Below are 23381 nucleotides of genomic sequence, written 5' to 3'. Positions count from 1 at the left end.
CCCCCAAAATTGCCCGGTCCAGATGGCTTAACATCTGAATTCTACAAGACCTTTAAGGTCTCTTTGTTTCCCCTCTTGACTGATTTATTCAATCAGTGTCTTTCCTTGGGCACTCTTCCAAAGTCAATGAGGTGGTTTGCTCCGATCATCTTGTCAAAGGGCAAGGACTCATCTTGCATTGAGAATTGGCATCCTATAGTGTTTCTCAATGTAGACAGGAAGGTTCTGGCAGAGGTGCCGTTTAATTGGCTGTTGAAATTTGCACCCAGACTCCTTTCAGAGGCCCAGCATTGCTCTATTCCAGGCCGCAGCACATTTAGTGCTGTGCTCTGTGTCCTAGAGGCAGTGGAGCAGGGTAGGAGTGGTCACTGGAAGGGGTTCATGCTGTCACTGGACCAGGCAAAAGTGTTTGATCGGGTTAGTCACAAGTACAGTTATATGAAAAAGTTTGGGCACCCCTATTAATCTTAAGCTTAATGTTTTATAAAAATAGTTTTTTTTGCAACAGCTATTTCAGTTTCATATATCTAATAACTGTTGGACACAGTAATGTTTCTGCCTTGAAATGAGGTTTATTGTACTAACAGAAAATGTGCAATCTGCATTCAAACAAAATTTGACAGGTGCATTAGTATGGGCACCCTTATTTTCTTGTTTTAAATACTCCTACCTACTTTTTACTGACTTACTAAAGCATTTTTTTTGGTTTTGTAACCTCATTGAGCTTTGAACTTCATAGCCAGGTGTATGCAATCATGAGAAAAGCTACTTAAAGTGGCCACTTGCAAGTTGTTCTCCTGTTTAAATCTCCTCTGAATAGTGGCATCATGGGCTCCTCAAAACAACTGTCAAATGATCTGAAAACAAAGATTATTCAACATAGTTATTCAGGGGAAGGATACAAAAAGCTGTCTCAGAGATTTAACCTGTCAATTTCCACTGTGAGGAACATAGTAAGGAAATGGAAGAACACAGGTACAGTTCTTGTTAAGGCCAGAAGTGGCAGGCCAAGAAAAACATCAGAAAGGCAGAGAAAAAGAATGGTGAGATCAGTCAAGGACAATCCTCAGACCACCTCCAGAGAGCTGCAGCATCAACTTGCTGCAGATGTTGTCACTGTGCATCGGTCAACTATACAACGCACTTTGCACAAGGAGAAGCTGTATGGGAGAGTGATGTGAAAGAAGCCGTTTCTGCAAGCACGCCACCAACAGAGTCGGCTGAGGTATGCAAAAGCACATTTGGAGAAGCCAATTTCTTTTTGGAAGAAGGTCCTGTGGACTGATGAAACCAAGATTGAGTTGTTTGGTCATACAAAAAGGCGTTATGCATGGCGGCAAAAACACACAGCATTCCAAGAAAAACACTTGCTACCCACAGTAAAATTTGGTGGAGGTTTCATCATGCTTTGGGGCTGTGTGGCTAATACCGGCACCGGAAATCTTGTTAAAGTTGAGAAATGCATGGATTCCTCTCAGTATCAGCAGATTCTTGACAATAATGTTCATGAATCAGTGACAAAGTTGAAGTTATGCAGGGGATGGATCTTTCAGCAAGACAATGATCCAAAACACCGCTCCAAATCTACTCAGGCATTCATGCAGAGGAACAATTCCACTGTTCTGGAATGGCCATCCCAGTCCCCAGACCTGAATATCATTGAACATCTGTGGGATCATTTGAAGAGGGCTGTCCATGCTCGGCGACCATCAAACTTAACTGAACTGGAATTGTTTTGTACAGAGGAATGGTCAAAAATACCTTCATCCAGGATCCAGGAACTCATTAAAAGCTACAGGAAGCGACTAGAGGCTGTTATTTTTGCAAAAGGAGGATCTACTAAATATTAATGTCACTTTTCTGGTGAGGTGCCCATACTTATGCACCTGTCAAATTTTGTTTGAATGCAGATTGAACATTTTCTATTAGTACAATAAACCTCATTTCAAGGCAGAAACATTACTGTGTCCAACAGTTATTAGATATATGAAACTGAAATAACTGTTGCAAAAAAAACAATTTTTATAAAACAGTAAGCTTAAGATTAATAGGGGTGCCCAAATTTTTTCATATAACTGTACCTCTGGTCTGTCCTTCTGAGATATGGCCTGCTGCGGGGGTTGGTTGATTAGCTTAAGACCTTGTACAGTGTGGCAGAAAGTTTCCTGCTTGTGAACGGTTGGATTGGCATGTCTTTTGAGGTTGGGTCTGGTGTTCGTCAGGGTTGTTCCTTGAGCCCACTGCTGTACGTGTTTGGGATTGACCCACTTCATAGGAGGGTGGAGCGTGGACCATTGGCTGGGATCGGGATGGAACAAGCAGCACCGGAAGCCACTCTGTGGGTGGTGGCATATGCAGATTATGTCACTGTTTTTGTTTTCCTCTCACAAGGAGGCAGGGTGGCTGATGTCAGAGGTAGATCGTTACTCGGAGGCATCCAGGTCCAAGATCAACTGGGATAAGTGTGAGTGTCTCTGGCTGGGAGGAGAAGATACTGGTTTTGATCTCCCGGACACCGTTCCAGGGACCAAAGTCTCTGCAAAAGACCTTGGCATCGAATTTGGCCAGGGGGATTACCCCAAACAAAATTGGGACAGTAGGCTAGAGATCGCCACTCAGAAGGTGAACCAATTGAAGTGTTGGTCTTTGACTCTAAGGAAAAGGGTAAACCTGATCAAAACTTACCTGCTCCCTTTACTGATTTATCTAGGCAGTGTGTGCATCTTGCCGGAGTATCTCTGAATTCGGGTATACAGTTTGTTTTTCCAACTGTTATGGGGGAATAGACTGAACCTGGTCAAGAGGGAGATTACTTACCGTATGAGGAGACTAGGAGGATGATCAACCCTGTGGTATTCCTTGTGGACACCTTCATTAAGATCAGTATTGCAAACCTCTGGAGAGGGCTCCTGTGGGTATTCTCCTGTAGGGGATTGGTTTCAGCCTTTCTTCCAGGAATGGGAGACAGGAGGGCAAGTGAAGGATCTTCGCACACCATGGAGATCTTCCGGCTTACCCTACCTTGGTTCTGAAGGTAATTCGCCGGTGGGGTCTGGGAACATGTGAGATCAGGACTCTGCTCGGGATCTTGGGGTGGGTTTGCATCTTTTGAATTCTATCAGGATCCCCTCGAAGTTTTGGGACTTGGCTTAGCGCTGCTTCCATGGGAAACTGTGTGTGAGGGACAATCTGAATTGTAGGAGCTCTGAGGACAGGAACTGTCCTCGGGAGAATTGTGGTACCGTGCTGGAAAGCATGAATCACTTCCTGCTTCGGTGTCCCTTTAATACAGATGTACAACAGGGTGGGCTGGTCTCGGCTGGCCGGTCTCTCTTAGGCTACTTTCACACTTTCGTCGGTACGGGCCCGGCTCAATGCGTCGGGCCGACGTACTGACGGAACCTGAGAAATAACTGCAAGACGTGGGCAGCGGATGCAGTTTTACAACGCATCCGCTGCCCATTCTGCAGTCCGGAGGGGCGGAGTTTCGGCCGCACATGCGCGGTCGAAAATGGCGGACGCGACGCACAAAAAAACGTTACATGGAACGTTTTTTTGTGCCGACGGTCTGCCAAAACACGACGCATCCGTCGGACGATGGATGCGACGTGTGGCAATCCGTCGCTAATGCAAGTCTATGGAGAAAAAACGCATCCTGCGAGCAACTTTGCAGGATGCGTTTTTTCTCGAAAATGACGCATTGCGACGTACGCCTGAAAACGCAAGTGTGAAAGTAGCCTTATGCGGAATGGGCCTTTGGAGCATTCGGAGACCTTGGTGGTCGAGACCTCTGCACCTTATTGCTAGTTAGCACAGTGGTTAGGTATTGCCCATGGAACACACGGTGCTTAGTATCGATGCAATGGACAATCCTCCCAGTGGACGATGTGTTTAGGATCATACTGGTGAAGGTGCGCTCTCTGGAGTATGGGAGACTGGGCACACGGAGGGCCGCTCTCCTCTGGAGGGGCTTTTCTTTTAGTGTGCCCTAGTCTGGTCATCTCCTTTCCTGGTGGTGGGCTGCTGCTGACACTGTTGATTTTTGTTTTGATTGATCGGTATACAGTAATATAGGGCCGCAGGCGCTGAACTTGGGCTTCATGATTTGTGGTTATTGTAGTGTGTGCTGCTGTATATATTGTATATAGGGATATAGATTTGTGTGTAGGTGTTAGGTTGGGTGGTGGGAAAAGGGGGGAGGTGGGTTTATCTTGTGGGACTATAGAACACCGGGGTGTTTGGTGGAAAACTGGCACTGCCTGATCTGGCCTAAGGACAATGGACATGGACTGAGGCATGAGACGCAGGACCAGCTCTCAGGTCAGTGGGGGGTTGGGAATGGTGGGCTTGAGTGTGGGGTGGTAGTTAGCTTAGTATTGTATATATTTGTATAGTTTGTGGTTATTCTATTTAAAATGTAAAAAAAAAAATAGTTTATGTATATAGTTTTTGTTTGCTATTGTTTAGTTTATTTGTTAGTTATTATTTTAATTGGTGACCAGACAAAAAGGTGTAAGTATTTAATATTAGTTATTATTCTGTATATATGTATAATATGTTTGAGGAGAGAATGAGCGGCTGGACCAGTGTTCATTATACTGATTATTTCTCTGGCTGATATTTCTGTTTTGTTTCTGTTATTATTATTGTTATGTTTTTCATTTTTATAATAAAAGATCTACAGGATGCAACACATGATCAGTAACGTAATGTATGTACACAGTGACTGCACCATCAGAATAGTGAGTGCAGCTCTGGGGTATAATACAGCATGTAACTCAGGATCAGTAATGTAATGAATGTGCACAGTGACTGCACCAGCAGAATAGTGAGTACAGCTCTGGGGTATAATACAGGATGTAACTCAGGATCAGTAATGTATGTACACAGTGACTGCACCATCAGAATAGTGAGTGCAGCTCTGGGGTATAATACAGCATGTAACTCAGGATCAGTAATGTAATGAATGTGCACAGTGACTGCACCAGCAGAATAGTGAGTGCAGCTCTGGGGTATAATACAGGATGTAACTCAGGATCAGTAATGTAATGTATGTACACAGTGACTGCACCATCAGAATAGTGAGTGCAGCTCTGGGGTATAATACAGCATGTAACTCAGGATCAGTAATGTAATGAATGTGCACAGTAACTGCACCAGCAGAATAGTGAGTGCAGCTCTGGGGTATAATACAGCATGTAACTCAGGATCAGTAATGTAATGAATGTGCACAGTAACTGCACAAGCAGAATAGTGAGTGCAGCTCTGGGGTATAATACAGCATGTAACTCAGGATCAGTAATGTAATGAATGTGCACAGTAACTGCACCAGCAGAATAGTGAGTGCAGCTCTGGGGTATAATACAGGATGTAACTCAGAATCAGTAATGTAATGTATGTACACAATGACTGCACCAGCAGAATAGTGAGCGTAGCTCTGGAGTATAATACAGTATGTAACTGAGGATCAGTAATGTAATGTATGTACACAGTGACTGCACCAGCAGAATAGTGAGTGCAGCTCTGGGGTATAATACAGGATGTAACTCAGGATCAGTAATGTAATGTATGTACACAATGACTGCACCAGCAGAATAGTGAGCGTAGCTCTGGAGTATAATACAGTATGTAACTGAGGATCAGTAATGTAATGTATGTACACAGTGACTGCACCAGCAGAATAGTGAGTGCAGCTCTGGGGTATAATACAGGATGTAACTCAGGATCAGTAATGTAATGTATGTACACAATGACTGCACCAGCAGAATAGTGAGCGTAGCTCTGGAGTATAATACAGTATGTAACTGAGGATCAGTAATGTAATGTATGTACACAGTGACTGCACTAACCTGGTGTTGATAGGAGGAGACTGTTTTATCCATTTCTTCTTCCAGTTCGGAGACTCTTGTCCTAGAGGAGAGGAATTTTGTGAACAAGTAGAAATAGCAGAGAGCTCGGGGACTGACTTCAGGACTTCTCTTACTTGACAGTGACAAGTTCACTGGTCGCCATGTTCATCTTTTCGTCTGCTTTAGACAGTTTTGCCTCCTTCTGGACCCGCTCCTTCTCCTGAACAGTAAGTTTCCTAGAAAATTATGAATTATATACATATGTAAACTACTGGATTAGTGAATTATACCGTGCTGGATGCATTTTTTGTGTTTTTACCACCTCGCTGCCCTGTTTGTAGAAGCACAGCCAGAGTCTGAGCTCAGCTGATGTGTGGGGCGCAGCCGCTACCTGAGAACAGACTGCTTCTCCCCGAGCTTCAGCATCACAGCTCACAATCTAGAAGAACATTAGACAGGGAAGGTCGTGGGCTTTCTTCTTTTTATGGGGGTTAATGATGGACCCACAAAGAAGAAAAATGTAAAAAGGTTTATTTTTTACCTGGAGGAGAGCTATTTTACACACATCATTGCCCTGAATACTCCAAGTGGAAGGAGACATGTTCGGAGAACCAGCATGTGAGCGATGCCGGCATGCGAGCGAGGACGGTAGGCAGCAGGGGCTTGGACAAGATGACCCAGGAGGTCCCTTCCAACTCTATCATTCTATGATTCTATGATGTATGCGAGCGAGGACGGTATGTGAGCGGTTTGATTCTGTATATTAAAATTGCTACTAACTGCAAAGCCATAAAAAGCCAATATCCTACCGATGCAGCTTCTGCTCGTTCTCCTGGTACACCTCCATCATGACACTCATTTTCTGCTTTAGTTTCTCCAACTCTTCCTCCAATTCTCCTTTCTCATGTGAGAGCGACTGGCTGCTGTTCTGCAGATTCGTGATACACTCTGCACATACAAAGAGAGAATTATCTATAATAAAAGGAGTCCAAGGATCCAGTGATAAAATATGTAAAGTATCACTCTACCTGCAAGCTGTTCTTTCGCCTTCATTTCATCGGAAAGATTATCACACAAATGCTTCTTCTCTGATTCCACACTTTTCAAAGACGCATTTAGCTACAAAACAAAGATGAAAATTAACATAAAAACTAAGATTCCGTCTGCAGCCACCACTAGAGAGAGCTAAGCGTATACAGAGATACATGATAATATTCTGTCTGCATCCACCACTAGGGGAGCTCCGCGTATACAAAGATACAAGATAATATTCTGTCTGTAGCCACCACTAGGGGGAGATGCCCCCTGTATGCAGAGATACATGATAAGATCCTGTCTGCAGACACCACTAGGGGGAGCTCCCTGTATAAAGAGATACAGGATAAGATCCTGTCTGCAGTCACCACTAGAGGGAGCTCCCTGTATACAGAGATACATGATAAGATCCTGTCTGCAGCCACCACTAGGGGGAGCTCCCTGTATACAGAGATACATGATAAGATTCTGTCTGCAGCCACCACTAAGGAGAGCTCCGCGTATAAAGAGGATACGATCCTGTCTGCAGTCACCACTAGGGGAGCTCCCTGTATACAGAGATACATGATAAGATCCTGTCTGCAGCCACCACTAGGAGAGCTCCCATTATACAGAGATACATGATAAGATTCTGTCTGCAGCCACCACTAAGGAGAGCTCCGCGTATAAAGAGGATACGATCCTGTCTGCAGTCACCACTAGGGGAGCTCCCTGTATACAGAGATACATGATAAGATCCTGTCTGCAGCCACCACTAGGAGAGCTCCCATTATACAGAGATACATGATAAGATCCTGTCTGCAGCCACCACTAGGGGGAGCTCCCTGTATGCAGAGATACATGAGAAGATCCTGTCTGCAGCCACCACTAGGGGGAGCTCCCTGTATACAGAGATACATGATAAGATCCTGTCTGCAGCCACCACTAGGGGGAGCTCCCTGTATACAGAGATACATGATAAAATCCTGTCTGCAGCCACCACTAGGGGGAGCTTCCTGTATAAAGAGATACATGATAAGGTTCTGTCTGCAGCTACCACTAGGGGGAGCTCCCTGTATACAGATACATGATAAGATTATGTCTGCAGCCACCACTAGGGGCAGCTCCCTATATACAGATACAAGATGACCACGTAGACCACCTACCATGGCAGCATAAATCAGCTTCTTAATTCTTTGTTTCTGGGGATCCCCTGAAAATAAAATTAAAAAGTAATGAAAATATTTTCCAAGCTATATGAGTAGACGGCAGTGATTACTTGCAGGACATTACCCAGGGGTTCGCCGTTTTCAAAATCCCACTTAATACTGGAGAGAATGTCGTCGTCTTCCTCATCATTGACTTCGTCCACCTCTGAGCTCCAGTCTTTCAGCGACAGCAAATTTTCAATTAATGACTAAAAAATAATAAGCATTTGTTATATGGTCAGCGGGTGTGGGGCAGGTGATCACTGTTACTGCGTTCATCCCCGCGCTCATCACCGCCTTAGTCCCCGCGTTCATCACCGCATTCTCTGCTCACCTTCACCTGGCTCTGCTTGCTGCTCAGATCTTCCTGCATGACTCCCACTGACGAGCTGAGGATTCTAGAATTCTCGGACAGCTCGCTGAATCTTTCCTCCCAGCCCTCGGCCTCCTTAGAAAGCTGCAAAGCAAAAAGAATCATAATGTCACAGGGAACACAAGTATTTACTATAACGGAAGGGGGACAGGTCTCTTTAATAAGGCGTTTGCTATTAAAGGGGTTGTCAGGTCACAAGGTACAGACGAATGACCTCTTTAGCCTTAGCCCCAGGGTGCCATAGCCATTATTTATTTGTACCCTTTTCATTTCCCCTTTATGTATGTCCATAGATGCTGTCATATGGTGGCTAGTATTTTGCATGAAGAATTATTTGTTTTGTTATTTTGTGTTGAAAAATAGAAAAAAATAAAAGTACGGCGTAGAATGAAAAAAAAAAGAAAAATCAACCACAGAAATTTTGTTTTTCATCTCTTGCTTTTATTAAGTTCACTGTATGGTAACCTGGAAATGAGAACTTTATTCTTGGGGTCAAAACAATTACAAAGAAACTAAATCTAGGTTGTTTTTTTATTTTTTTTTATTTTTACTATTTTAGAAAATCCCAGAGGTTTGTAGAACTGATTTTTTGCTTCCATTTGAAATTTTCTTTATTGTTTCTTTTGCATCGTAAATAAGATGACATTGTATCATTTGGAAAGGGACCGACCTGCTTGATGCTCTCCTGCAGGTGAGACTTCTCCTCCGCTGCGTCCTGAAGCGATGACTCCAGGCGTCCGGTGTTAACTTCAAATACTTTCTGGGTCGTGCGAGTCTGCGGAATAAGAGGAGGTCACGTGAGTGCGGAGGTCATGTGAGTACGCAGGTCACAAGAGCGCAGAGGCCGCCTGAGCGCAGAGGTCGCCTGAGTGAGGAGGTCATGTGAGTGTGGAGGCCGCCTGAGCGCAGAGGTCATGTGAGTGAGTGGGAGGCTGCCTAAGCACAGAGGCCATGTGAGTGGGAGGCTGCCTGAGCACAGAGGCCATGTGAGTGGGAGGCTGCCTGAGCACAGAGGCCATGTGAGTGGGAGGCTGCCTGAGCACAGAGGCCATATTTACTGCTGTTCATAGAGTTATCTCTCTAAATAAGGCAACTCCTTACATAAGTGAGACCCAAGAACTGCTCTCCCAGACTCACCCGCCCATGCTGAAATCACTTACCTCATCCTTCTGAGATGTTTCCTTCTTAAAATTTTCCTCCAGAGATTTTATTTTCTTATTTAGATCTTCAAGCTGTAGAGACATTTACAGTAATAGCAACTAGCATCCTACCAATGCCGAGACCCATATCCTCCCCATCAGACATATCCCCTGGCCCCATTGTTTCTCGTTCCACATACTGTATATTACAGTAGTGCCCAGTCCAGACCCTTGCTACTTCTCCTCCTATATGCAACCATACGGTCCAGCCCGGCCCCCTGCTGCTTCTCCTCCCATGTATTACTATATTGTCCAGCCCGGACCCTTACTGCTTCTCCCATATATATTACAGTGTTGTCCAGTCCGGACCCTCGCTTCTTCTTCTCCCATATATTATTGTATTGTCCAACCAGGACCCCTGCTGCTTCTCGTTCTATATATATTACTGTATTGTCAAGCCAGGACCCCCAGTTGCTTCGTCTCCCATATATATTACAGTATTGTCCAGCCCGAACCCTCACTGCTTCTTCTCCCATACATATTACACTATTGTCCAGCCCGGACCCTCGCTGCTTCTTCTCCCAGATATATTACAGTATTGGCCAGCCTGGACCCCTGCTGCTTCTTCTCCCATATATATATTACAGTATTGACCAGCCTGGACCCCTGCTGCTTCTTCTCCCATATATATTACAGTATTGGCCAGCCTGGACCCCTGCTGCTTCTTCTCCCATATATATTACAGTATTGACCAGCCTGGACCCCTGCTGCTTCTTCTCCCATATATATTACAGTATTGACCAGCCTGGACCCCTGCTGCTTCTTCTCCCACATATATTACAGTATTGACCAGCCTGGACCCCTGCTGCTTCTTCTCCCAGATATATTACAGTATTGTCCAGCCCGGACCCCCGCTGCTTCTTCTCCCAAATATATTACAGTATTGTCAAGCCCGGACCCCCGCTGCTTCTTCTCCCACATATATTACAGTATTGTCCAGCCCGGACCCCCGCTGCTTTTTCTCCCACATATATTACAGTATTGTCCAGCCCGGACCCCCGCTGCTTCTTCTCCCATATATATTACAGTATTGTCCAGCCCGGACCCCCGCTGCTTCTTCTCCCAAATATATTACAGTATTGTCAAGCCCGGACCCCCGCTGCTTCTTCTCCCACATATATTACAGTATTGTCCAGCCCAGACCCCTGCTGCTTCTTCTCCCACATATATTACAGTATTGTCAAGCCCGGACCCCCGCTGCTTCTTCTCCCACATATATTACAGTATTGTCCAGCCCAGACCCCTGCTGCTTCTTCTCCTACATATATTACAGTATTGTCCAGCCCAGACCCCCGCTGCTTCTTCTCCCATATATATTACAGTATTGTCCAGCCCGGACCCCCGCTGCTTCTTCTCCCATATATATTACAGTATTGTCCAGGCCAGACCCCCACGGCTTCTCCTCCCATACATTACCATACTGTCCAGACTGGACCCCCACTGCTTATTCTCCCATATATTACAGTATTGTCCAGCACGGAGCCTCGCTGCATCTTCTCCAATATATATTACAGTATTGTCCAGCACGGAGCCTCGCTGCATCTTCTCCAATATATATTACAGTATTGTCCAGCACGGAGCCTCGCTGCATCTTCTCCAATATATATTACAGTATTGTCCAGCACGGAGCCTCGCTGCATCTTCTCCAATATATATTACAGTATTGTCCAGCACGGAGCCTCGCTGCATCTTCTCCAATATATATTACAGTATTGTCCAGCACGGAGCCTCGCTGCATCTTCTCCAATATATATTACAGTATTGTCCAGCACGGAGCCTCGCTGCATCTTCTCCAATATATATTACAGTATTGTCCAGCACGGAGCCTCGCTGCATCTTCTCCAATATATATTACAGTATTATCCAGCCCGGACCCCTGCTGCTTCTTCTCCCACATATATTACAGTACTGTCCAGCCCTGACCCCGCTGCTTCTTCTCCCATATATATTACAGTATTGTCCAGCCCGGACCCCCGCTGCTTCTTCTCCCACATATATCACAGTATTGTACAGCCCGGACCCCCGCTGCTTCTTCTCCCATATATTATTGTACTGTCCAACCTGGACCCTTGCTGCTTCTCCTTCTATATATATTACTGTATTGTACAGCAAGGACCCCCATTGCTTCCTCTCCCATATATTACAGTACTGTCCAGCCCGGACCCCCGCTGCTTCTTCTCCCATATATATTACAGTACTGTCCAGCTCTGACCCCCATTGCTTCTCCTCCCATACTTTACCATACTGTCCAGTTCGGAGCCCCGCTGCTTTTCCTCCTCCAGCTCCCGCTCCAGTTTGGCCAGGTTCTCTTCCAGTTCCTTGTTAGACGCCTGTAGAGATTTCTGCAGAGTCTAAAATAAGCATTAAATGGTTAAGTGTAAGGTAATAAAAGACTAGCAGGAGGAATATTTTCTTCTCCAGGTGGGGGGTGACCTAGCTATTATGATACATGCATAACTGCACACCCTGTGGTCTATGCAAATATACAACTCAAAAGGAAATGATGGTGTGCAATCTACTATTCTATGTTATCAGCCAACATAATGAATGACAGATGAGAAACCACTGGTCACCTCCTCATGTGACTGATACCAGCTCCTCTTGTAGCTCTGGTCACACACTGCTGAGTTTACAGGGGTCATCCCATAATTACCATGTCTGCTTTGTCCACAGAATAGATGATACACATGTAATTGAGGATGCCTCCCATGAGATCACCCCAATCCATCTATTGCACTTCTCTCCACTAACCTTCTGCTCGGAGATCCCGCTCACTAATTTCTGGTGACCCGACTCTTGTAATGTCCGTTGGACCTCTTCATACTTTGAGAAGCAGGTTAAAAAAAGTGACTTTATCAGCAGAATGTTGCCCCCATCTCCTGCCCCCTGAGCCGGCACCCACCCGAAGAGACCACCATACCTGCTTCTGTACAATGCAGAGTTTCTCCAGGACTTCCCTTTTACTGCTTAAAGCTTCTGCGACTTGATTCCCGAGTCTATATTCTCGACCTGCAGATGAGAAGATGAAGTGATGGACAGCAGGAAAATGAGCGAGCGGGAAGATGAACCGGGGTCTCTCCGCTCTGCCACCTGCCTGGCATTGTGCACCCATCTCTATGGTAATAGGGGGGACAGGTGACAGATGGACGCGTCTCCCCTAAGAGAAGTGGACAGACCCCTCGGACTGCTGCATCAGGACAAATGAGGCGCTGCTGACATGGCATCAATGGCTGCCCAGCACGTCCTCTGCTCCTCCCGCAGAAGAAGAAGCAGCTGACAACCCCTTTAAGGACTTTTTAGAAAGGTCTGCATCACAGTTAATCTTTAAAAGTTTAAATAAGGGAATAATTACCGGGGCGGCCTTGGTTGGTCCAGACACTTACCGGCATAAAATCTGCTCTTAATCTATAAAAAAATATAAGAGAGAAACAGTCACAAATCAGCAATCATCCATATTACGTATGAGGTTAGGAAAGCATGGCTCTCTAGCGCCTCCCTGAACCACAGTAGGCGTGTGGCACTGCAGCTCAGCCCTATTTTGACTTGAATGGAGCTGCGATACAATAGAGGATGAAGTGTGAGGCCGTTTTTGGAAAGCAGTCGTGTTTTGTAGATCCCAAAACTCAGTCACGCAAGTGCAAATCCACTAGGGAAGACGGCGCTCAGTGCAAGGTGTTGGGAAAAAACAAGCAGATTTGTCATTTACCTCTTCTCCAAAATGGAGGGACTAATCATTCCATAGCTGTACAGCTTGTTGTCTAGGTGCTGGCCACTGCTGCATTTGATCAGCTGTGGCCAGTGTCCTGGGCATCGAGCACACGTCTGCAATCGCTGCACTGACGTAGGTCAGATGGTTACATGCATCAGCAGCTGTGCCGTGTGCTCCTCCGATGCTGCAGAGCCTAAGCTCCTCCGCTAGCAGCAGGGGCACAGTACGGGGCATGGGGGCAAAGCACGGGGCAGGGGGGCACAGTACGGGGCATGAGGGCATCGCACGGGGCATGGGGGCAAAGCATGGGGCACAGTACGGGGCATGGGGGCACAGTACGGGGCGCACCGCACGGGGCACAGTACGGGGTAGGGGGCACAGCTCGGGGAATGTGGTCACAGCACGGGGCATGGGGGCACAGTATGGGGCATGAGGGTACAGTACGGGGAATGGGGGCAAAGCACGGGGCAGGGGGCACAGCACGGTGCATGGAGGAACAGCACGGGGCAGGTGGGCACAGTAACGGGGCAGGCAGTCTGAGCTGTCAACCTTCAGGAGTGCACTGTCCCCTGACAAGCATAAAGCCGAGAGGCCAAGGAGTGGTGGCCTCCCAAAGATCAATCAGATGAACAACCCTTTAATGATGGTCGAATCTCTGCGACTCCTACCAATCCTTAGAATGAAGGGGGCTGTAGTATTTCATCCCTTATCTGGATACCCAATGCAACCAAATGCTATTGGCCAAATTTGGTTGAACATTGCAGGAGGACGGACACAGTGCTAAGTCCTTAATTCTCAGGATCAATGATGTCCCCAGAGGTCGGACCCCCAGTGATGATTAAGGGTATGTGCACACGTTGTGGATTCATGCGCGGATTTACCGCAGTTTTTGTGCGGATTCCACTTGCGGTTTTACACCTGCGGATTCCTATTATGGAACAGGTGTAAATTGCTGAGGAATCCACACAAAGAATTGACATGCTGCAGAAAACAAACCACAGCGTTTCCGCGCTGTATTTTCCGCAGCATGTGCACAGCGGATTTGGTTTACATGGTACTGTACAAATGCATGGAAAACTTTTGCGAATCCACAGTGGCCAAATCCGCAACGTGTGCACATAGCCTAAAGGGTTTCGCCAATCAATAGAAGAAATAATTTATTGAAGGGACTTAAATATTGATGGGGGGACGACCTCAGGGACCCCCCTGGATCCCACGTGATGAAATGTCGCGTCACAATTGTGGGTCATCACTTTATCCCTCTGTGAGACTCGGCCATCTCCTGCAGGGCCATTGATAATGAATGGAGCGGCCGGACCCCCCCGCATGTCGTCACATGGAGGAGGACAACTTTTGATGAGGGGACAAACCCTTTAGGTGATGCCCAATCCCCATGATGGTAATACCCCTTTACGGAGGATTTTTTTTAGAACCGTTAGATCCCCAGATGATGAAGCATGTGCCGTATATCTGGGATCCTGAAGCTGCCGGATTATACAGTAATTCCCAGGATGTTTCACCCTCTGGTCCGATTATCCCCAGGAGGAATGTATAATCCGGGCCATGACTTACACATCGCAGCGTTCTGCACGTAAACACCAAGACAGAGACAAATCCGAAGATCGCAGTGAAGATCACCACATCCCAGGGACAGCCGAAGAAATCCACGCCGGGTTGGAGGTCGTCCGGTAACAGGGACGCAACCTGCGAGGAAAAAGAACAGACTGTAACAAAACCTCCGCTGTGAGAAGTGTAAGGACAGGTGGCCTGTGGTCAGGAGTGGGCGTTATAGTGTCAGTGTGTGCAAAACTCCACAAGCTAAACACATTCTGCAGCGCCGATCTCTCCTATGCTAACACTTTGTTACAGTGTATCGGTGCAGGGAAAAAGTATCAGTCTTATTTCTAGAGCCCAGAGGCGTATATCTGGATTGGATACAATTGTACCAAACCCTCAGCTGTCTGCACATTAAGAGTCATCAGCTGACAGCAGAGATCCTGAAATGATGCAGATCAGAAAGAAGACGGATCTGCAGCTCTGTGACAAGCAGTCATTACACAAGAGCATCTGGGGGAGGGGACGTTACCATGTGGGGGAGAGGGGAAGTTACAGTGGGGGGAAGGGAGGTTACAGTGGGGGGAAGGGACTTACAGTGGGGGGAGAAGTGGGTGAAGGGACGTTACAGTGGGGGGGATGTTACAGTAAGGGGTGATGGAAGGGACGTTACAATGGGGGAAGGGACGATAGTGAGTGTGTGAGTGTGTGTGTGTGTGTGTGTGTGTGTGTGTGTGTGTGTGTGTGTGTGTGTGTGTGTGTGTGTGTGTGTGTGTGTTCATCAACCAGATCGCTGCCATGAGAAATCTGGCAAACCCCGACCACGCTCGTATCAATACAGCACTATCATGTGACCTGCAGCATGCCCGATTATCGGATAGTCTGGATTATCTGACTGTAGGTCATTAATTGCTGTGACGAAAACTTCTGCAACTTTCTAACAAATTTATAAATATAAACCATAAAAAAACACAGAACATCAGACAGATTTTATTTTCTGCTTTAAAGACAGATGAAAATACACAACATGTATGACCTCTGCTTGCTGTCAATGAATGAACACAAGCCTCCTAATACAACAGCTGGGGGTTCGTTACTATTGTATCCAGGTTGTTACAAGTCTGAGTGGACTGATACATAGTAACTAAGTCAGGACAAGCAATGTGCGCAGGCGCCGTATAGAAGGGGTGCCTGTACTGTCATTGCCGTACTACTGGGGGGCACGACCCCCTCTGTGGCCGCCTGTCAGCCTCGGTCAGGTGTGGATGTGGTCGGGGACTCACCCGCCGCACCGCCTCCGCCATCCCCGCTCATATAACGCGCAGCACCCGCATCCGCAGCCCTCAGTCACCGGCTGGACGGTACCATCTACACAGGAAGTGGGACGGAGTGCGCTCCACTGGTTACACCACCAGCCGCCTAACCGGGAGTTGTACCTACATCCGTATACTCCTACCAGCCCGGCACTGATGTATCCACATAATCTTCTGAGAGAATCTGCAGAGTTTACGTGAAAATCTCCCCCTCCTCTTCATTTGGTTTAGCCCAACCGAGCGTCACAGGAATAGGAAGGAGCGTAGCTGGACGTGTCCCTGGAGGGGGCGGGGCGGCTGAGGCCGCGGCGGCCATATTGACTGGCAGCTTGAAAAAATTAAAGGGCCAGTCCATGTAAAAAGTGCCAGGACTGTCATCAGGGACAAAGGCTAAAGATACAATAAGGCAAAAAATCAATAAATGACTGTAAATTATCACTTTGTGAATGGAAAACTTAAATGTAATCCAGGCAGAATTAAGGAAATGAACAATAAATGACTGTAAATGATCATTTTTACATCACATGTTTGACACCCTGGTTATTGGTCTAGTGGTACTGAAACCTCCCCTATCCCCCCAGTCATCGCCATATTGGTCCTCCCGTGCCGTGACCTCATAGATCGTCAGGTCGTCAATTGCAAGATATTCGATTACTCAGTATTTCGATGCATAGTCCGAGCAAGCAGGGACTAAAAAAGTAAGGTGCAATAAAAAAAAAATATTAAAGAAAAGTCTAGAAGTTTTTTCCCCCAAATTAATACATTAAAAAATATAAAATCTGGTATCCCCGCCAAAATATTAAATTATTTAACCTGTACAGTAAGATAAAAAAGAAAAAAGAAATCTGGAAGTGCAGTTTTTCAGTTTGAGTCCCCCCCCCCCAAAAAAAAAAAAATGCAATAAAACCTTGCGAATCAGTAAAATCATCAACTCGCCGTGCCAAGAACAAGATCGCATATGGCAATGGGGGCAGAAGAAAAGATAAAAACAAAACGTAGAATCTGGTCTGCTCAGTATTTGCTGCCTGCCGTACTGGTTACCAGTAAGCCCCAGTCCTCTTGCCAGTTGCATTCCATTTAATGTGTAATATTACTGCGTGTCTGCAGAATTTGCTATTTCTACATTAATATATTGATAGACTGCTCAAGTCGTCATTCCCCTATGGAGTAAGCGATCAGCGTCAGTCTGCAGCAGGAAAGCCTTCTGGAATATGGCTCTTTAGGGAATTGCTATTTATACAATTTCCCTCCCAAAAAAACAGAATTAGGGCTCATACCCATATGAGAGAAAAAAACGGTCTCATTGAGTACAATGCAATTTTTAAACACAACATCTGTATGACATCCGTGTGCAATGCGATTTTAACATGAGCTTTTACATACAGCAGTTCTCTGTCATTTACATCGTTTTAAAGCGAAATATTCGTCAAAACACACACATATATATATTAGATCGATAGCTTAAAAGCCAGCAAATGACCTACCGCGTACAGTATAATCACACAGTGACAGGTTAGAATAGAATAGTTAGAATAGATATATACACATAGAATACATATAAATATATACATATATATAGGCTATTAATATCAGCCCGCAACTGTCTGCATAGCATTTGCTGGTTATTAATCATAGGGGGGCCACACGTCATTTTTGGGGGGTCCCCTATTTTAATAGCCAGTAAAGGCTAAATATACAGCTATGAGGTGATATTAATAACCTGGGAAGCTCCATGGGTATTACCCCCTTCCCAGGCTATAAACATCTGCCGCCAGTCACTGGCTTTCCCTCTGCTGGATTTGAAAATTGCGCTGGAGCACTTTTTTTCCCCAAAATAATATATTATTAATTAAATACATGTCCAGTAATTTGCACACACACCGTACTAATTGTATTTGTCTCTGACATCTATATATCTACCTATTCTATATGTATTTACTGTATGTAATCCATCTTTTCTATTCTGTCGGCTCCTGCAGTGATTTTACAGAACCCGGCAAATGAATTACCGGCTTTTCTTCTATCTATCTCTCCATCTATGTAATATCAATACATACCGTATATACTCGAGTATAAGTCGACCCGAGTATAAGCCGACCCCCCTAATTTTGCCACAAAAAACTGGGAAAACTTAATGACTCGAGTATAAGCCTAGGGTGGAAAATGCAGCAGCTACCGGTAAATGTCAAAAATAAAAATAGATACCAATAAAAGTAAAATTAATTGAGACATCAGTAGATTAAGTGTTTTTGAATATCCATATTGAATCAGGAGCCCCATATAATGCTCCATACTGTTCATTATGGACCCCATAAGATTCTCCATACAAAATACACCCCATCTAATGCTCCATACAGTTTATGATGGGCCCCATAAGATGCTCCATATTAAAATATGCCACATATAATGCTGCACAAATGGTGATTATGGCCCCATAAGATGCTCCATAGACACATTTGCCCCATATAACGCTGCACATGGCCCCATAAGATGCTCCATAGAGATATTTGCCCCATATGCTGTTGCTGCAATAAAAAAAAAAATCAATCACATACTCACCTCTCGTCGCTCTGGCCCCCGGCACATGCTATACTCACCTTTCCCGTTCCACCGCTGGGCACACTAATCGCGTCATTGCGCCCTCTGAGCTGAGCGTCACTGCAGAGGACACGGAAGACGGAGCGGCGCCGACGGTGGAACATGGGACAGGTGAATATGCCCCCGTTATACTCACCTGCTCCGGGCACGGTTCCCTGCAGGTCCCTGGTTTTCCGGGCACTGACAGCTTCTTCCTGTATTGAGCGGTCTCATTGTACCGCTCATTACAGTAATGAATATGCGGTTGCACCCCTATGGGAGTGGAGTCAGGTCCATATTCATTACTGTAATGAGAGGTACCATGTGACCTCTCACTACAGGAAGAAGCTGTCAGCGCCCTGAGAACCAGGGATGTGCAGGGACTGCGCCATGAGCAGGTGAATATTATTAGACAGCTGCTGCTCCCCCTCCCCCGCCGACCCCTGGGAATGACTTGAGTATAAGCCGAGAGGGGCAATTTCAGCCTAAAAAAATGGGCTGAAATTCTCGGCTTATACTCGAGTATATATGGTATATATATATATATATATATATATATATATATATATATATATATATATATATATATATACATATTTTTAATTGTAAAGTGCTGTGGAATATGTTGGCGCTATATAAATAAAAATATATTATTATTATTATTGTTATTATTATTATATGTGTGTATCACTGACATCTATATATACATGTGCATTCTATGTGTATATATCTATTCTATTCTAACCTGTCAGTGTGATTTTTACAGTAGCCGCATATGAATTAGTGGCTTTTCCAAGGTCGCCGTTGCATAAAAAATAGGCAGCACTCGCATGGCCCGAGTGCTGTGCTTTTTTTTCTCGCACCCATTGACTTGCATTGGCGAGTCTCGTCCGACATACGCAGCAATAGGCAGCATGCAGTCCGATTTCGGCTGAGAAAAAAAATCTCATATGAGATGTCACCCATTGAATAACATTGGTCCGGGTGCAATCTGATTTTTTTATCGGATTGCACTCGTCCATTTTTTTCACAAATGGGTATGAGCCCTTAGGCTCAGCAATGCTTTATCAGAGGCAACACCGTGGGATTTATCCACTAGTGCCCGATTCCTTATCTCCCCACATCCGTGTCTTATTCCGGCCAACAGCAATCTCTGCCGCTGCCGAACAAAAGCGCTTTCCTCTCCATGACAAGCAGCAATTAATGATTAAACCTATAATTCAGCGAATTACTGCAAATAGACTTCATCCCCCTATAGAACACTCAGGAAGCTGAGATATGGGGTGCCGTTTGTTTCCCTGGAGCCCCCTGTGACACGGAGGAATCAGAAGACGCTGGGATCGTTACTACTCCGACTTCTATTATAACAGCAGCTCATCTATTTCCACGTCACCTGCACTGATACATTGTAACAAACTTTCAGGGCAGGAGAGAGATTTGCTCTGCTGATCTTTGCATTATCAAGACTGGATGCATTTGTAGCAAACGCCTAAGTGTGGGAAGCATCAAGTCTGTATAGCGCCTCTAGACTGTTACCATCTACCAACAGCAAGCAGAGATCTTGGGGCGGGAAAAATGAAGAATTGAAACACAAAGGACCAAAATCAACAAATGCATTTTTAAAGTAATTTTTCTTCTTAGTCTGTATTTTCGCTGTAGGAAATTGCACTAAATTTCTCAAAAAAGTTTCACAATGTTTAATCAATTTAGTGCTGCTTACCTATTTGTGTTTTTTATGTAACTATTTTATTACCCTCTCCCGAACCCTAGTACTAGCCCTAACGCTAAGCCTAGTACTAACCCTATTTCTATTCCTAACGCTAACTCTAGTACTAGCTCTAACCCTATCCCTAGTACTAGCCCTAACGCTAACCCTATCTCTAGTCCTAACGCTAACCCTAGTACTAGCTCTAACTCTAACCCTATCCCTAGCACTAGCCCTAACGCTAACCCTATCTCTAGTCCTAACGCTAACTCTAGTACTAGCTCTAACTCTAACCCTATCTCTAGTACTAGCCCTAATGCTAACCCTAGTACTAGCCCTAATGCTAACCCTATCTCTAGTCCTAACGCTAACTCTAGTACTAGCTCTAACTCTAACCCTATCCCTAGCACTAGCCCTAATGCTAACCCTATCTCTAGTCCTAACGCTAACTCTAGTACTAGCTCTAACTCTAACCCTATCCCTAGCACTAGCCCTAACGCTAACCCTATCTCTAGTCCTAACGCTAACTCTAGTACTAGCTCTAACTCTAACCCTATCTCTAGTACTAGCCCTAACGCTAACCCTAGTACTAGCCCTAATGCTAACCCTATCTCTAGTCCTAACGCTAACTCTAGTACTAGCTGTAATGCTAACCCTAGCCCTAACGCTAACCCTAGTACTATCTCTGGTCCTAACGCTAACCTTAGTACTATCTCTAGTCCTAACCTAACCGTAGTACTAACCCTAGTGCTATGCCTAGCCATAATGCTAACCCTAGTACTAACTTTAACTCTTGTCCTAACCCTAGCACTAGCTCTAACTCTTGTCCTAACCCTAGTACTTGCCCTAACTGTAACCCTAATACTAGTACTAACCCTAACTCCAGTACTAACAATAACCCTAGTACGAGCTGTATCTCCAACCCTAACCTTAGTACTAGCCCTAACTCTAACCTTAGTACTAGCCCGATTCCTAACCCTAGTACTAACCCTAACTCCAGTAATAACGCTAACCCTAGTACTATCTCTAACTCCTGTTCTCACCCTAGTACTATCCCTAACTCTAACCCTAGTACTAGCCCTAATGATAGCCCTAATCCTAGTACTAACCCTAACTCTAGTCCTAATGCTAACCCAAGTACTAGTCCTAACTCTTACCCTAATAATAATAACCCTAACTCTAGTTCTAATGCTAACCCAAGTACTATCTCTAACTGTTGTCCTCACCCTAACCCTATTACTAGCCCTGACTCTAGTCCTAGCGCTAACCCTAGTATTAGCCCTAATTCTAACCCTAACCCTAAGACTAATCCTAGTACTAGCTCTAACTCTAGTCCTAACACTAACCCTTCTACCTCCCCTACCCCTAGTCCTGTCCTTGCCCTGGCACTAACTCCAATCAAAGTCTTAACTCTAGCCCTAACTCTAGTCCTAACCCTAGTACCAGCCCGAAGTCTAGCTCTAGCCGGAGTAACTAATCCTAATCAAAGTCCTAACCCTAGCTCTAACCCTAGCACTAACCAGAGTTAGAATTAGAAAAAGTGTTAAAACTGAAAAAAGACACAATTGATGAATTAGCTGTAAACATCTGGACAATGAAAACCATGTCATAAAGAAATCCAATAATAAATTTGGCACAAAAATCAAAAAATGTCTAAAGGCAAATGTTTTACTCCAGAAAGTTACTTAGAAAGTTTTGAAACTTTTCATTCTACAGTGATTTCGCTTCTATGATGTGAGTGAGCCCTTCTAGTTATGATTGCCCTAATAGTGTGCATGAAAAGGGTGACCCTACAATAAAAAAACATAAATGACCCCCCCATAAGCAGAGCATGTGACTGAGGGGGATGAGAACTTTCTTCCTCCTGGTAGCGGCGGTGTCGCACTCTTCTATTACCCAATCATCCATGGAAATTGATTATAAGCGGTCGTCTGCACGGTCATATTAGGGCAATATGCCACCTGCACCTACCTTCTCCTCCTCCGCTGCTACTGGATCCTCCATAACATGTACATAAGGATCCAGGGGGTAACGGGAGCCTCTAGGACATGGGGGACATGGGGGACATGTTGCCTGCACAGGGTGGCAGGGTCACTACTTCTGTAAGGTGATGCCTGGACACTTGCGCAATGCCGGGGGTGACACAGGTGGTTTAATGACAGCCGACAGGGACCCTATTCTGTCTCTGCAGACGGTTCCAGCACCTGTCACTTCTCACGTATTATCTACCTACAGCGCAGATGTAGCAGAGCTGACGTTGTCATAAGTGCAATATTCACTTACAGTCTGTTCATCCAGATCTTCTGGGATCAGTGTGCGGGAGGCAGCAGAGGAGGAAAGGTAAACGCCGCACAATCACGTCCCTTTCCTATATGGGCCCAGGTGTAGTGTGGATTGTGAGAACCGGGTCAACAAGGATTTTACACTCTAAACATTAGCGCTCCCCGAGTCCCCAACAACAGTTCAGTATTGAACCACTTACATTTTTATAGTTTTTTTATGTTACCATTTTATTCACCTAGCTCTAAACCTAACCCTAGTATTAGCCCTAAGCCTAGTCCTAATGATAACCCTAGTACTATCTCTTACCCTAGTTCTAACGCTAACCCTATTACTATCAATAACACTATCCCTTGTACTATCCCTAAACCTAGTCCGAACTCTAGTAATATCCCTAAACATAGTCCTAACCCTATCCCTAGCCCAAACCATAGTACTATCCCTAAATCTTGTCCTAACCCTAGTACTATCCCTAAACCTAGGCCTAACCCTATCCCTTGCCTAAATCCTAGAACTATCCCTAAACCTTGTCCCATCTCTAGTACAGGGTGGGTCATTTATATGGATCCACCTAAATAAAATGGGAATGGTTGATGATAT

At 45.3% G+C, this 23381-nt stretch overlaps 1 protein-coding gene across 4 annotated transcripts in view; it reads right to left on the bottom strand.

The window, feature by feature from the left end:
* The window catches only part of MIA2 (MIA SH3 domain ER export factor 2), a 56822-nt gene that overhangs the window by 18686 nt on the left and 14755 nt on the right, over positions 1-23381 (bottom strand). For all 4 annotated transcript variants that reach the window (XM_077268787.1, XM_077268795.1, XM_077268803.1 and 1 more), the window contains 14 exons: positions 14925-15056; positions 13027-13048; positions 12564-12652; positions 12395-12466; positions 11884-11994; positions 9605-9676; positions 9115-9219; positions 8406-8528; positions 8157-8280; positions 8030-8076; positions 6878-6968; positions 6659-6797; positions 5984-6085; positions 5850-5910 (listed from right to left, as the gene is read on the bottom strand). In XM_077268787.1, coding sequence (XP_077124902.1) covers positions 5850-5910; positions 5984-6085; positions 6659-6797; positions 6878-6968; positions 8030-8076; positions 8157-8280; positions 8406-8528; positions 9115-9219; positions 9605-9676; positions 11884-11994; positions 12395-12466; positions 12564-12652; positions 13027-13048; positions 14925-15056 — 1290 coding nt within the window. The remainder of the gene's footprint in view (positions 1-5849; positions 5911-5983; positions 6086-6658; positions 6798-6877; positions 6969-8029; positions 8077-8156; positions 8281-8405; positions 8529-9114; positions 9220-9604; positions 9677-11883; positions 11995-12394; positions 12467-12563; positions 12653-13026; positions 13049-14924; positions 15057-23381) is intronic.

Source organism: Ranitomeya variabilis, chromosome 1, assembly GCF_051348905.1.
Source record: "Ranitomeya variabilis isolate aRanVar5 chromosome 1, aRanVar5.hap1, whole genome shotgun sequence".
Taxonomy (NCBI): Eukaryota; Metazoa; Chordata; class Amphibia; order Anura; family Dendrobatidae; genus Ranitomeya; species Ranitomeya variabilis.
This window is presented reverse-complemented; position numbering and strand designations above follow the sequence as displayed.